This window comes from Hippocampus comes, unplaced genomic scaffold, assembly GCF_001891065.2.
Source record: "Hippocampus comes isolate QL1 unplaced genomic scaffold, H_comes_QL1_v1.1 scaffold335, whole genome shotgun sequence".
In the NCBI taxonomy this organism is placed as follows: Eukaryota; Metazoa; Chordata; class Actinopteri; order Syngnathiformes; family Syngnathidae; genus Hippocampus; species Hippocampus comes.
In genome coordinates this window covers 899,061-915,074 of record NW_017805823.1, presented here as the reverse complement: position 1 = coordinate 915,074, position 16,014 = coordinate 899,061, and the positions used below count along the sequence as shown (strand labels likewise).

At 42.3% G+C, this 16,014-nt stretch overlaps 1 protein-coding gene across 8 annotated transcripts in view; it reads left to right on the top strand.

Annotated features, from left to right (window-relative positions):
* The window catches only part of tcea3 (transcription elongation factor A (SII), 3), a 36,249-nt gene extending 31,136 nt beyond the window's left edge, over nucleotides 1-5,113 (top strand). For 5 of the 8 annotated variants that reach the window (XM_019886432.1, XM_019886430.1, XM_019886434.1 and 2 more), the window contains 12 exons: nucleotides 42-143; nucleotides 221-283; nucleotides 510-569; nucleotides 1,211-1,279; nucleotides 1,350-1,412; nucleotides 1,508-1,582; nucleotides 2,253-2,413; nucleotides 2,502-2,558; nucleotides 2,761-2,915; nucleotides 3,587-3,733; nucleotides 4,912-4,983; nucleotides 5,073-5,113. In XM_019886432.1, coding sequence (XP_019741991.1) covers nucleotides 42-143; nucleotides 221-283; nucleotides 510-569; nucleotides 1,211-1,279; nucleotides 1,350-1,412; nucleotides 1,508-1,582; nucleotides 2,253-2,413; nucleotides 2,502-2,558; nucleotides 2,761-2,915; nucleotides 3,587-3,733; nucleotides 4,912-4,983; nucleotides 5,073-5,081 — 1,033 coding nt within the window. In that variant the 3' untranslated portion in view covers nucleotides 5,082-5,113. Of the gene's footprint in view, nucleotides 1-41; nucleotides 180-220; nucleotides 284-509; nucleotides 570-1,210; nucleotides 1,280-1,349; nucleotides 1,413-1,507; nucleotides 1,583-2,252; nucleotides 2,414-2,501; nucleotides 2,641-2,717; nucleotides 2,916-3,586; nucleotides 3,734-4,911; nucleotides 4,984-5,072 lie in introns of those variants that run through there. The other 3 variants (XM_019886431.1, XM_019886435.1, XR_002170196.1) reach the window with 3 other exon arrangements.
* The last annotated feature ends 10,901 nt before the right edge of the window (nucleotides 5,114-16,014 follow it).

Below are 16,014 nucleotides of genomic sequence, written 5' to 3'. Positions count from 1 at the left end.
GACATGACTAATCACCTGCTCAAGCTGTCTTGTCCTTTTAGAAAAGAGCCCCCAGATCCAAATGCTCCCCTGCCTCCACTGCCTCTTCATCTTCACCCTCCACCCGCGCCAAAGCGCCCCTCGCTGGATGGGACAAAGGAGAGGTGGGATTCGGATCACAACGGACCGCAGCTCCGGAGGTGGAATACTTTGAAGCTTTTTGATATGTTTTTAACCACAGGAAGGACTCCTCACACTCTAAAATTGCCTCCCAGAAGACGTCAGACTGTGTGAAGAGAGACAGGTCTGGAAAGTGGGACACCAATTTGTACTTTCTGGAATGGATGTGTATGACTTCAAATCACTGACAGAAATAGATCGCGTTTGGGCTCACAGTAGAAAAGTCTTGATTTCTTAACAAAAATTATTTATTCATTTAAAATGGTTTTTATTTTGTGTTTGTTTTAGAAACCTGGCTTAATAGGTAGAAATGGCCAAGCCACAAGATTTTCTGTGTTCTTTTCTTGCAGGAAAGACAGTTTGGATAGCAAAGTGGCTAAAAAACCATCAATGGATGCTAGAAAAGAAAGGTTGGAGATGCATGAGTGTGAAAGTGCTTGTTCGGCCATAGAGCAGATACGAGGATTGACTTTAAAGTTGGTCAATCGTTTAGTCTCGCGCAAAATATAATGTATAGGGACACTGGTCCATTACTCCTACAGGAAGTAAAAATGGGAGAAAGTATGGAGGTCAAGATGTTGTTGCTGCAAAATTACTTATTATCCTTTCAAACACAAGACTATTTCTGAGGTGGAATCTCGCCAAAAAGGCGGCACGGTCCGGCTTATAGTGAGGTCCACGGTTTGATTCTGGCTTCGGCCTTCCTGTGTGTTTGCATGTTCTCCCTGTGCCTGCGTGGGTGTTCTCCGAGCACTCCGGGTTCCTTCCACATTCCAAAAACATGCATGACAGGTTGATGGAACACTCTAAATTGTCCTTCGGTGTGAGTGTGAGCGCGGATGGTTTTTCGTCTCTGTGTGCCCTGCAATTGGCTGGCAACCGGTTCAGGGTGTACCGAAGACAGCTGGGATAGGCTCCAGCACCCCCATGATCCTCATGAGGATAAAGCGGATGGATGGAATCTCGCCAATCGAGCACAAAGCTCCTGGCATGACTCAAGTCTCAAATCAACGGGTGTTTCTCTTGACATTTGTCTCTTTCTGTCATTCAGGAAGAACTCCCTTGACTCTAAATTAAGCCAGCCAGTGAAACACCATAAAACTACTACCAACCCTGACAGGTCTGCACAGGGTAATGCTTTGTATTTGTTTATTATGAACTCATGTTCACTCAAGTGTGTCATTACTCAGGCGGGAGTCTGAGTCAAAGCCAAACAGCCTTTCACCTCCTACAAAGAAGCTGACGTCTGAAAGGTACATGCAGCATTTGATCCACTTCAAGTAAAATCTGCTTGCTGTGTTACGTGTGTTAAAAGCAAAGAGGTGATGATGTTGACGTTATGTGACAGGCGAGAGTCTCAAGGCTCAAAAGCCTCTCAGCCTGGACCTCAACAAAGGAAGCAATCCACTGACCACAATGAAAGGTATTTACAGTTAGCAAAACAAAAAAAAAAAATGGGACAAGCTCAATTAAATTTCAAAACGTTTTTCACCATTCATGTGACATATGCTTATTCTGCACTACTCGATTGAAAAAAAATTAAACAAGAATACGCTATCTTTTCGAGAGGGAAAATATACACCTGAGAGACATGCACGAGTGTGGACACTCTCTCAGACCATGTGGCTGTGATCAAAATTTACCCATCGCGTTAAAATTTATGTTAAATGAGAGTCAATGAACACTAATACACTTGAACATTTACGAGAACAGTTGGCATTTAGTCGGGGTAATTCAGAGGCAGAATTAAAAAAAAAAAAAAAACCTCTCTAAAATCTAGATAGGTGTGAATGGTTGTGCCCTGTGATTGACCTGTCTACACACCTCTCACCCTAAGTCACCTGAAATCGAATCAGGTTAAGTGGTAGAAAATGGACGGATGGACACCCCTGTATTATATACACCGAAAAAAAAAAAATCTTATCACATTACAACATAACAAATGTTCAAGAATTGCACAGAACTCTGAACGTAACGTTCCCACAAATGCTTATGTGCGCACAACATGAGACGTGTCCTGGCTGGTTCACCAGTAATATAAAACTTTGTATCTGTCGAAGATCAAATGACGACACCCCTGCTCTTTTGTTCAGAAAGGGCAAAACCGAAACGCCTAAAACTCCAACAACGCCCACCAGCCCCATGTCACCTGGCTTGGCCTCCGGTGGGGGTCCATTATCACCTCACCTGACTACTGGAGACTCTGTCCGCGACAAGTGCATCGAGATGCTGGCTGCTGCCTTGCGCACCGACAGTGAGCACGTTTTTTTTTTTTTATAATCACTCATGAGCACCGCTTTGTTACATATATTATGTATTTTGTACTTCTGTTTTGCTCACAGATGACTACAAAGACTTTGGAACTAACTGTGACAGCATGGCAGCAGAGATTGAAGATCATATCCTTCAGTTCGGTCAAATATGTGCATGAGCGCGTGACTAACCTACCACATTCAATTATGCACTAAGATGAAAACTCTTGTTTAACTCATTCAGTACCAGCCAATTATGGACCAAGTCTGAAAAGACATTTAAAAACGTCTTTGGGAGTGAATGAGTTTTAACATGCTGAGTGAGTTCTTCCTTGATTTATTGCCGCACATATCCACCAGGAGATTAAGGCCACCGACATGAAATATAAGAACAGAGTGAGAAGCCGCATCAGTAACCTAAAGGACCCAAAGAACCCTGGTCTGCGCAGGAACGTTCTCGTAGGAAGCATTGATTTGAAACGCATTGCCATCATGAGCGCTGAGGTAACGTGGATGAAACAATGAATAGAAATGGCGTGATTTAATGCAATATCCCGAATCACTCTGAATCCCAATGGGATTATCCATTCTAACTAATGATTAAACATGAAGTAAATGGTAGCAGTGCCTGAGGTAACCATTTTCACATTGCATTGCACAAAGCAAATGCCACAAAGTAAACCAAAGCCCAGCATGACAACAGTTGAAAGAAGGACGGCGACGCTCAGTCTAGAATTCTGTCGGTACAAAAATTTGCTAGAACGCAAACGCACGAACCGCACTCCATTCACTTCCCACCGTTCTGTTATTACATAGACGGTATACCTTTGTTAAACATTTACACTGAACTTTGTCTGTCGCCGTCTTCCAAGTTACTTTTTGTTTACATAGCTTCTATTGCTTGATTTGGAAGCAAACCAGTAGGCTGGAATTAACAGCACCCTGTGCCGGTTGCAGCCAGGTAGTGTAATTGCAATCCAGCTTTTTTATGGAAGGAATGTTGTCTTATGCAAATTCTGCCTGATCACCCAAAATTCAGGAAGCTCAAACTGTGAGCAATTGCATTATCGCACCCATGCTTGATTCCTCAGTAGCACTTATTAGGACTGTGTCTCTACGCATGAATGATCCTTTTCATGTCCTCGCCACATTTTGTGCTCTGCGCCACCGCAAAGGAAATGGCAAGCGACGAGCTTAAACAACTGAGGAACGTCCTCACCCAGGAGGCCATCAGGGAGCACCAAATGGCCAAAACCGGGGGAACCACCACCGACCTGCTGCAGTGCGGCAAGTGCAAAAAGAAGAACTGCACATACAATCAAGTAAGTCACAAACAAGAAGGGGACACCTGGGGCTTCATACGCGCAGAAGAGGAGGTAATTGACTGTACACATAGAAATCCATCCAAGCATTTTCTATACCACTTAGCCTGCTCATGCGTACAGGAAACATACAGACGAACATCAATTCACATTCACATTCGCACCGATGGAGATTTTACATGGCTCTGATTTTGTGAATGGCTTCACTCCTGCGAGATGCACAGCGTAACTCAGTGCACATGAGGACGAATGCTTTTGCAAAATCGTTCGCAGATGAGCATAGGCTGGTGGATCTGAGATTGGGAGGGCTGCGCCTCTGTGGGGGTGGCCACAGCTGAATTCAATGGTGGCCAATCACCGTGGCTCCTCTCATTCCCTTTAAAAGAGGCACACACCAGAGTCTCAACATGACGTAGTGCACATCTGTGCCGCGAAGTCAGCACTTGGACATCCCTCCCTCCCCTAACTTATTGCTAGGGAGGAACTATTGGATTGTTACCTTCAAGAAGCACAACCTTGGATTCACATGCATCATTTTCCACATACCTTCTTACTAGTCATGCCTTTCCATTGGCAATAGCAAGTCCTATGGGGTGACATTTCAGATTCCCAGTCAGCTGGGTTTTTGAATATACCGTACAGTTAAGATAAACCATGGCTGGTCTCTCATCCGTCAAGGTGATTTAGCCATCCGTTGTCCTCATTACTGTGCCAGAGCCGATCTCACCTGAGTTTGGGGAAGAGGGTGGGTTACACCCTGAACTGGTCCCCAAACCATTGCAGTCAAGATAAATAACATTCGCAGTTCCAGGACATTGGTAGACCTGCGATTTTGATGTACTGTATTGGAAACCACAGGATATGGTATAAATTAATTATTTAGAAAAATACATTAAAAAGAATTAGCACACTGTGACACATTTGATGGTTTGTTTTTTTTAGGTGCACTGATATCTCATGAAAAGCTTTTTAAAAAAAAAGCATGGTCAGACTTTTGAGCTGATGTCCCAATGATGGCAGTTCAAACCATCAAGTTTTGTTTGACTTGAAGAGGCACATGGTTGAATCCTGAATTGTACGACTTCATAAACAATGCGTATTGGAGGCTACACTGTACACAGCAATGATGAATTAGACATCCTTGATCACCTTTGCATTTGTGTGTACGTGCTTGATAGGTGCAGACACGCAGCGCTGACGAGCCCATGACCACATTTGTCCTATGCAACGAGTGTGGGAACCGCTGGAAGGTCAGCTTGTTCTTCCTCTTCAACTGTGTACGTACACTATGTTGTAAAGATGTTTTTTAAAATAATTCATCTGTTTTTCCAACTTTCAGTTCTGCTGATGCCTTCTTGGTGAAATAAACTTTTTTTCTGGATAATGGGGAGTTTATAATTGTAGTTGGTGATTTTAAACATTTTGTATTTCTACAATTTTCACTTGAATTTTTGACTTTTTTTTTTTTTAAGCATGCGGATAATGAAGGTTTGCTTTTTAGCAAACTGAAGATTGAGCATGAGTAAAGATGACTGAGTCATTCAGTGTTCACATTGTCAATAATAAGGCTCTGTAATCAGGATTCGTCCCAAATGGAAATGATAATCATTCATCATTGTTCACATTATAGCCGTTAAATTTGTATATAATTCCAATAAACCGTTTTTTTTTTTTTTTAAGCATGCGGATAATGAAGGTTTGCTTTTTAGCAAACTGAAGATTGAGCATGAGTAAAGATGACTGAGTCATTCAGTGTTCACATTGTCAATAATAAGGCTCTGTAATCAGGATTCGTCCCAAATGGAAATGATATATAATCATTCATCATTGTTCACATTATAGCCGTTAAATTTGTATATAATTCCAATAAACCGTCTCACTAATCAAAATGATTCTTGTTCGTATCACATTTATTGAAGCAGTTCTTCCAAAAACATGGGTCTTTTTTTTCCCATCATCATCCATGAGCAAAAGCAGCAATGTATGTAATGAAACAAACCACATACTTAAACAGCAGATGGCAACAAAGCGTCATGATTCTTCTGCACAAGATCACCAGCAGTTGCCTCATTGGATTTCTCCTTTGGCTAGCAACTGCGTATTAGGTGCTGGTTTGTTATTCCTGAGCCCAAAAGCTGGTGAAGCCGAAAGAGAGAAGCTGCTGGAGATAAAATGCAAAGTGAAAGCTCCCTTTCATTTCCATGCATACAGTTGGATACCAAGTTAGCTATACTTGAACAATGCAATGAGAGACAAAAGTATAGCACAGATACATTTTGAGAGGTATTCATGCAACAGTATTATTTTTTTAATATGCCACCTCGGTCTCGATCATCCGTTTGAATGCGAGTGGAAGCTACATTTCATTACTTGTCTTGCTTCATGACCAATAAACATCTCCTCCATATGCACAGGCTGATAGTAAGCATGAATTTTTCATTTTGGACTCTGACCATGAAATCATGAGCAATTCTTACAAAAGAGAACAGATTGTAATCCTGTCTGCGTTGCCTTGATAATTTATTTATGGTTTCAGCGTCATGCTTTCTCACAGGACAAAGATGCATGCTCATAAAACCATGGTCTTGAAAAATGGCATCAACCGACAATGCTGTCAAATGATAAGAAAAATGGAGGGGGGAAACGCAGCGTGTTAGTATGTGTCTGCTGATTACAGACCCTGAAAGTATGATTGGCATATGCAGTGAGTCACTTCTCTTTGCTCCTTGTAAGAATTTTGTTCTATTTCAGTCTGGCAGGTTTCCCTTTAAAGCGCAAGCACGGGCGTTTAATTGATGGAATATTTCGAAGCAAAACATGTCATTGTACAAATTGTATGCACTTGCATGCTCATATTTAGAAGGATCTATTTTTTATACTCTCTTGTATTATATCACGTAAGTGTTGCTGAGGCTCTCTCTGGTATCTTTTGAACAACGGTATCATCTACCCCTTGTATGTTTGTGGCCATGAAGGTGATTAACTCACCTGACTTCACATATATACATTTATGATCCTTATACTGTTTGAGCACCTTGTCTGCTACAGGCAGAGGATTTCATGACTCATTTCTTCCACCTTCCTCCTCCCTTTCATTCCCTTCAATAGCACCCTACCAGCACGAGCACATGCAGTTGAAATCTATGATGAACTGATTGCACCTAATTGGTTGCCGCTCCTACTAGTTCAGCCCGATGAAGATTGCTGGTCTGTCCGTGAAGATGGGACATTTGCAAAGACATCGATTGCCTGCCGCATAAAGGAACCGTGTCAATGAAAAAAAAGGGCAAAACCTCCTGGGGAGCGGGATCAATGTAGTCTTGATTAGATGTTCGATCATCAGTATGTACTGACACCATGTAAAATTAGCAACTACGTAAGCTCCCGTATGTGCTTGCACGGCCCACCCGAGTCCACAATTTTTTCCACCGCCTCTGCTCTCAGCTGCTGCTGATGTCATTTGCTGTTTCGCGCTCTGGGAGTATAAGTCAAAGATGTTGAAGTATCAGTGGCTGTGGTAATAAAACCTTCCTGCGGTGTTTCGACGCGGTGAGATAAACTTGGTTCATATCCATATTTATATGGTCGTCACAGAGTTTCGGGCAAGAGCTTGAACACGTTCAGCAGAAATCGCTGATAGCTTATGGGAGAAGGAGAGTAGAGACAGCCGAAGAACAACCTCCATCTTCCATGGAAATGAAAGTTGCATTTAGGAGACAATCAGCACTCCGATTTCAAATGCCAGTATAAATCACGACAGATTTTCATGCACCAAGCCTCCTTGGCATTATACGTGGAGACGGATTTGTAAACAATTAAAATCAAGGCAGACTATTCCCTGAAAAAAAAGCTCAGAATTGCCTTCCTTCTTTTGTTGTTGTATAATAACAGCGGCTGAAACCAAAAATACGCAGAGAACCAGACCGCAATACTGTACACTTTAGGTGCCATTGACTCCATTCACCCTCAAGATCGGACTGGCTTGTTGAATTGAAATAAGCGAGAGCTGGGAAAAGGCCCAGCCAGGAGACAGAAAAGAAGCTTAAGACTTTCAAGAAAAAGAAGGCTACATTTAACAGACAGTATCAAGAGTCCTACTTAAAATACTGATTTTCCGGGTTGAGTGAACGCTGGCGCGTCTGGCTGCCGCGTCTGGCTGCCGCTGCTCACCCGCTATTATTCTTTTTTAGCGTTTGTTTTACGGGTTTTTTTACGGTTTACTCTCGTCATGGGAGAAACCCTCCTCTCCTGTCGCAATTCGTTGTGGTTTTGGACCGTCGGTCGTCGCACGGTTGTCTTGGGTCGCGCTGTCGCGGCGTCCTGCCTGTTCGGCTGTCGGACGGTGCTCTGTGCCTTCTCCGCCCCTCTGCGCCCCGTGGTGTGGGTCGACGGGGCCTGTGTCTGGGCTACGCTGCTGTGGACCGTCCTGTCGCTCCTCCGTCTGCCCGTGGGGGGACTGCTGCGGTGCTCAGTGGCGGGACTTCTTGAGCTCCGCTTCCGGTGGTCGGGCTCCCCGCCTGTGCTGCACCGTTTCCCGGGCGTCACTCCTCGTCCTTCCCGGAGGTGCATCCGCTGTGGATCTCGTCGGGGGGCCGATCCGGGGGCCACGGCGTGTTGGCCGGCCTGGCTGGGTCAGCTGGTGCTCCTTGCGGCGGCGATGTTGCCGGCGTCAACTATTTTGAGTCGCTAAATTCAGTTTAAATTCATCTCTCCTTTTATTATTTATCATTTTATCTGTGGTTTTATTGTTCTTGTTTTGATTGTAAAGTGTCCTTGAGTGTTTTGAAAGGCGCTTATAAATGTAATGTATTATTATTATTATTATTATTATCTCAATGACGCACCAAGCCCACTCTGCATAATATACGGCAATGGTGAGTTGTATTTTTCATGGCACTTTGTATTTGCAGTGTATCTTATTTTGAAGGCACGTTTAAACGTTACCATAGCAACCAGAGAGTGTTGCGCCAGATAGAACGTTCCTCTTGTCATGATTTGTGTTTATTATTACATTACGAAAATACCACAGTTTTCATGCAGGTCATATCATATTATTTTGTTGTATTTATCCGCCACCACCTTAAAGGCCTGTCCCTGAAAATATTGTCTGATATTAAACCGGTCCGTGGTGCAAAAAAGGTTGAGGACTGCTGCTCGACAGGATGCACTGCAGGGAAAAAAAAAAACATTTAATCATGAAGGCTCATTTGTGCCGATCTTTTGAGCTTGCCTTATCCCCAGTGCTGACAGGCAGCTGCCTGACTGGTGTGTAATGATGGAAAAAGGAGACTAAATTTCTCCCTGCAAAGCGAAAGCATGATGAGATTCTTCAACAAGTGACCATCCCATATCTCTACAGTTTGCGAACAAATTGCGAACTCAATCCTCTGTGATGACAGCAGTGATGCCCACAGAGCGATTTTCATCAGAGACTATCTCCACGCTTTGCGAATAGAAATAATGGCGTAGGCTGTCAACAGTTCTGACCTCAACACATATGAACACTTGTGGGACCAGCTTGTGCGTGCTGTTCATGCTAGAGTGGCCAAAGCAGCCACTTTGGCTGAAGTGTGAGCATTCGCGGGTATACAAGTGAGTTACTGTGGCCTCCTGGCACTGCACTCTGCTGTGTAATCTGTTTGTGCCAAACTTTATATTTTTCTAAGGTTTACGTAAATCTATTTAAGTCACCAACAGCGAGATAAAGATAATACAGAATAAGGACAATGTTCCTTTACAGCTGTAGTGGCGTCATATCCTGTCCAATTCTGCTTCCATGCTAATGTGTGAGAATTCATTGTTCACTTAAAAGTCGTGTGGCAAGCCACAGTGTTTGGAAAACACGACAAGCTAGCTATTCTACATTTAATGCACCTTAGTTACCCACGAGAGAAAGGTTTGGTTGTTGTGGCGGTGTAGGTTTGGCTTTTCCGCAAACTGTTGTTTCTTCTTTATTCCTAATTAGATTTCATTTATTCGATCCACCCAAAAATATCCAAGTCAACCGCAACAACAGAATAAAGTTTGAAATGGGCGAGGAATATTTAGCATGCTTTGTGCTGTGTGATTATTTCAATAAGTATGTTTTTTGTGTAATTTTTATTTTGTGCTGTGCCATGAGATTGTCCTAATGTGGAATATGTGCCTTAACTCAATGGACCATTCACAACTGTTCAGGATAAACAGTGTTGAAAAATGGGTGGATGCTTGCAAGACTTATTTGTTTTTGAATACGAACTGCTATGTTTTGTCATATTGGTGAAAGGTTTTATTATTTGTGTGAAGAGTTTTACAAAAATGGCCAGTGGTTACAAAAAAATGTGCTGAAGCCATCAGGAAAAAATGTAAGAGAGCGTTTTCTTAGATACAGGCAAGGCAAGGCAGCTTTATGTGACGGCAAGGTTCAGTGGTCCTTTTTTTTTTTTTTTTAAGTACTATTATACCATGAGACGGCACGGTGGTCGACTGCACGGTTAGCATGTCCGCCTCACAGTGCAGAGGTGCGGTGTTCGATTCTGGCCTTCATGTGTGAAATTTCCATGTTCTCCCTATGCCTGCGTGGATTTTCTTCAGCTACTCCGGTTTCCTCCCACATTCCAAAGACATGCATGGCAGTTTTATGGAAGATTCTATATTGCCCCTTATGCAATAGGTGTGATTGTGAGTGCAAATGGTTGTTCGTCTATGTGTGGCCTGCGATTGGCTGGCAACCGGTTCAGGGTCGTACCCCGCCCACAGCTGGGATAGGCTCCAGCATGCCAGCGACCCTTGTGAGGACAAGGGAATTAGAAAATGGATGGATGGATGGATGGATGGATATCTAAAAAAATCATGCATCTGTTTAGTATGCCAGCTGCAGTGACGCAGTGCTTCAACAAATAGCACTTACAAAAGCAGAAAATTTGTGGAGTCCACCTCCTTTGGAATTGTGCACTCTTATGTAAATGTTCCCCTCCACATTGACTGCACAATGCTCCACTCATTGTACCACAAGCACTTCCATATTATTGTACCATTTTCACCATTTATATATGGCAAGGTTTATGCAGACAAGGCAGTGTCAGCAAATTGTTAGTCAAGTCTACACGACTCTCCCACGTCTTTCTGCTTTACAGTCATTTCAGAGCATACTGGTTCAACGGATCCAAAATCCAGGAAACCCCTTCGTCTGCAAAGGATCTTCTTATCTTTCTCCAATAGTCAAGAATCCCACCAGAACACACTCATCAAAGGTTGTGTATCAACTTGGGATTTTGTTCCACCATTTTAATAAGAATTCATATGATATCTCATTCTGTACAGTTCTAGCTACTGTAAGGTAATGTCACCCAGACACATTCTCTATGTTGTGCCGAGTTAATAAACTCCAGGTCGATATTTGATATTAAGCGGTGGCTTTTATGATGTGGTGTGATGTTTTGTTCATCATTGTTGGCACTCTATCTAACCAGCCTCACATTGCGGCCTTCATGATTTAATCCTACTGAAATGTATTGCGCACGCACGCACGCACACGCAAAGTACTAAGCAAGGTAATTTAAATGAGCAAACTTGATAAATGTACAAAGTAATGTATATTTGTGTTTCCCAACGTTTATTGATCCAAGGCACATATTTTACATAAGAAAAATCTCACGGCAGGCCATCGAACAAAATGTGGCCCTGTTTAAACACAAAGCTGAATGGGCTGGTCAGCGGCACACTGCACCATGTGAAGTGTAGAGTCAATTATAGCCATATTGCTACTCTGAAACTGTCCAATCGCTTCAGATCTTTGGAAGGGTCGTAAGAGTTCAAGGGCTACAGATTTAGAATCTTCATTGAACCAAATATGCAAGTTTTTGGATTGGGAGGGCAAGCGGGAGTACCTACAGAAAACTACACAATCCCCTGAACCACAAACCTCAGAAGTGTGAGGCAAATGTACGAACCACTCCTCCGCCATCCTGTTTTACCTTATTTAGCTAAATGACCCCTCTGAGTATGATGCAGTGCAGCTCTTTGAGAGAAGCCAGGTGTCCAGTAAATATTTTTTTCAACATATTTTGAGCACCAGTCTTGGAAGATGTCTGTCCTTTTCAAATGGCCCTTTAGCTTTCCAAAAAAAAAAGCAGGCTCCAGTGTGTCTGCTGGCAAATGCAAAATGACCCAGACGCTAACCTTTAATCAGTTTTAACAATGGAACATCTCGGATATCTCGACATCTTTACACAATCCATCTTGACAGATGGCCTTTGGTTTCATTTAGTTACAATAGCGTGAATGTTCTGTCGAGAACTATTCCATTGCTTTCCAATGTGACTTATCGTGCAGGTAATGTGTAAATCCACACATGTGAAGCGTGGCAGTGTGTATTACTTTTGCGAGACACTGCACATACCCGTCACTTTAAAGGCCAAGCGTGAAGTAATTTCATGAAATGCCAAATAGGGTCACAATGAAAGTACTTAAACATTGTCCACCAAATAAAGCATGAAAAAATAATTTATATGTTGTGTATTTGACAAAATAATCGCTTTTCCGAAGTTCGAGCCTGAAAGGGGAGTAACCCGGAAGTGATACGTCACATGGAGAACAGCGATGGCAGAGCTCCATATGGCCGACATGCAAAGCATTTCAAACAATGATTCAAACAGCGATACAAGCGATAGATCGAGCGCAAGTGAGGATATCCAAGTTTTTGAAGAGTTGGAGGAAGAAGAGGAGGTTGGAATTTTACATGTTGGACCTTACATGTATGAGCCAGACGCTAATCAGGATGCAAACAATGTGCCCAGACGACCTGACATGGAATGAAGACAAGACCCATCGAGATCACAAGACTGGTAAGATATAGGCTGGTATTATTTTTATGATTTGAAGATGCAGGCATGTGCACATAATTTTATGTTTTTGTCTATCTGATGACATTGTTTTAAAAAAAAAATCAGACTTCATGTTCAAGCAGTTAGCCTACTCGGCACTTGAGTATTCTTTTAAGCAAATAATTTTTTGACTTGTACTATTGAAATGTACTTCCAGAACAATTTGTCTGACTGCCATTATTACTCATCGCTGATATGAATAGCATCAATTGGGGTTTGCCTCGAGCCGAAAACTAACGTCGCTAGCTTCTCCTGTTCAACGTTGCTAGCTTCTCGAGTTAGCTTTTGGCTAACGTCGCTACCTTCTACTTTTCATTCCACAAGAGTTGGCAGCTATGCTTTGACAAAATCATCATCATTTATCCAAAAATCACACTTACTTTTTTGCAAATCCTTGATCATAAGCAGACCGGTTGAGAAAGGAGTCACCCTTCAAATATTAAATTCAACCAACACCCAAAAAAAAAAAAAATCGAATTTTGTATATGAAATAAACCAAATGACTTTTTTTTGCATCAATGTTTACATTTGAACATGATTTTTAAAGCAATGGTGCTCCTTCCAGCTTTGATCTTGTGTCTGTTTATCTTCCTAAAAGCTCGTTGCCATAGTGCAGCCTCCATCACTTGCCACTGTTTACTTGCTTCCAACCTCACTGCCCTCCTGTTGTTGCGGCAGCTGCTCCTTTCTCCACAAATGGAGCTCAAGCACACAAGTTGATTTATTACGGATTGTTTTGGACCCATGACCCCGATGTGCGCGTGAAATATAGCGCTGGTAGGACCAGGTGTAAATCAGCATTTGTTGCTTATTATCTCACATGAAGCGAGATAACTGTCATCGTCACGTCAGTTAAGTGCTCTAGCTGTCACCAAATAGTTCTGAACACATTCATTCTGCTCCATTCTTGACAGCTCTGCGTGTTCCAGATTGACTGGGAGGTGCTGGGAATCATTTGGGCCCTTCTTATTTTTCTTGAGTCCAAGCGAACTGCAGGAGCATGGAGTAGATACAGGTGATATCAGTACAGTAATCTGAACTGCAACCACAAGTTACATAAATTGCACCTCGGCAATACTCCCTTAGTTTGAGGCGGTAGGTTTTACACTTCAAAATGGTACTTATTCAACCACTGTGGCCGGGAAAGTGCCGAAGACACATTACATTGAAGGCGGAAGTCAGAACAAAGCAAAATCGGGAGAACAAGGACCTCCTGCATTTACTCCTAAATATGTGTCGGTGAGAAGACAAAAGGTCGTAAGAAAATGGACCGATGCAACAAAGTGAAAGCTGTGGGATATCATCCTGCCATTTCCAAAGCAAAAGCACAGCAAAAATGTACGTTAACGCTCAATGTACTTTAGCAAACATGCGCTTGTGTGTGCTTATTCTTGTCATTTCTACACATGTAGCCTCAAAGATCCTAATGATGGAGCTAACAGTTCAAAGTGTTTTCGAGAGCTCTGAAAATACACGAGCTAGCCTAAATCAAAAAAATGTAATAAAATCAAACAACTTCCTCTTGATTTAATCCCCTCTCCTCCATGGAGCAACACAACACAACAAAACAACAATAAAAAAGCTGAAAGATGTTTAAGCAAATATCAAAGATGTTTCTTCCACTATTATTTGGATTATACCATATTTGCAAACAAGAGTATCTTCTCCTTGTGAAACTTTTTCAATCAGAGTTTCTGGAGCATTTAATGTCTTCAGTACCGGAACCTTATTACCACTCCAAATTTCTCATCATCTCAAAAATTTTCGTGAAGGAAGTGTTCTCTATGATATGATAGTCTGCTGCAATTGTGTGCAAAATTATATTGAAAAGACAGCGGCTGAGAAGTTTTGAGTGAAGACAAAAGTGCAAATGCATGTTCTGGAACTTTTGAAAAATTGGTCTTAAATATATCATACGAGCATCCTACATAATCAATAAAGTGTTGCTGTATGTCTAATTAGTGTTTGTTTGATCCATTCAGTTTCTTGACTGTCAGTTTTCCAATAAGGCTGCTGGCAGGTCCTCCATTCAGAATCAAGCATTTTTTTGGCCTGCTTGTATGTTTGAAGCAAATGTTTTTGTTAAGATTCAGGGGAGCTGGACTCAGATACCAGCAGATAAAATATGCATGAGTGAATATTCCTGGGTTTGATGACTTGGACGAGACAGCAGCACAGTGGTGTACATATTGTAAGCGCTTCCAAAGACTAACTGGCTGGAATTTATTTCAGAGCTGAGTAAATGCCACCGCATTTCATCGTGAAGCGGCAGGAACATCTGTTCTAAATTTTCTTTGTGTGATAATTGCCGAGACAGTTGCGCACTGAGCACGAATTGAAACACCAGTGAAATTAGATGATGATGATCCACATGAAAAGTATGGCAATGTGACATGGTACATGATAGTCCAAATCCATCCATCTAATGGCACTCTTGAATGTCTATAGCATCTTGTTTTTCCAAGTTGAAAGTTGGGACTAGAGTCTATTAATCACATTGCTCCTTGTGGCCTAAGCGACTGGGTGGCAGCAGAGCTCCTATCATTTTCCAAATCACGCCGAGTTGTGGCCAGTTTTATATGACTACATTTCTAGTTTAAAAGTAAGAGCTACGAAACCTTTGTTCTCAGGTTCAGCCGTTTTATTGTCAAATGTTACTGAAACAAACAAAGGTACACTTCTTATGAATATGTAAGTGCTCCCAAATTGTACTCATAATGTCATGCGCATTTCAAATAGTCCTCATCGGCCCCTTTATTACGTATAACGAGGCCTGTCGCCATTGGCATGGAAATGCTCCATACTTTTTTTTTGGAAAGAAATTATTCAGAAAGCCTTTTGCAGCCTTGACAAGCAGCCTTGGTCATCCCCGGTAAAAGATGTGGGCACTAGAAGGCTGATGTATTTCCTAATAAAAGGCTAGTCAATGAACAAAGACTGAAGCGAATCTATGCTCTCTAAGTAGTGCCTAGCTTTGTATTATTGCCAGCATTGTACAGGTGCTGAACTTTCAAAAATGACAACTGTTGAAAAGACGTTACTGAATCGACGGGTTCAGGGTTACAATACTGACTTCGAGTGAGATGACCGACTACAGTATGTTGAAGTCGCCACTTTTTCAGGAGCCATCTCTCCATCTGCGGAATCAGATGAGCCGGCCACATGTATTGATCCAATCAAGCTTTGACCCATTCGGAGGACATTGAAAGCCTTGCGGTATGTGGAGAAATAACCGAGTATGTCAGTGAGCAGGAAGAGGCGGCCACGTTGTTCATTCACTTCCTATTTCTAGGCTGCTTGACTTGATTGCCATGTCCTTTCTGGTGCGCAACAGTGTATATGACAATCTAAGGAAGGTTTTAGCTTGCAGCCACTCCTTTCTGAGAATGTTTTGGCACCCACACAAAGCTGAGACTG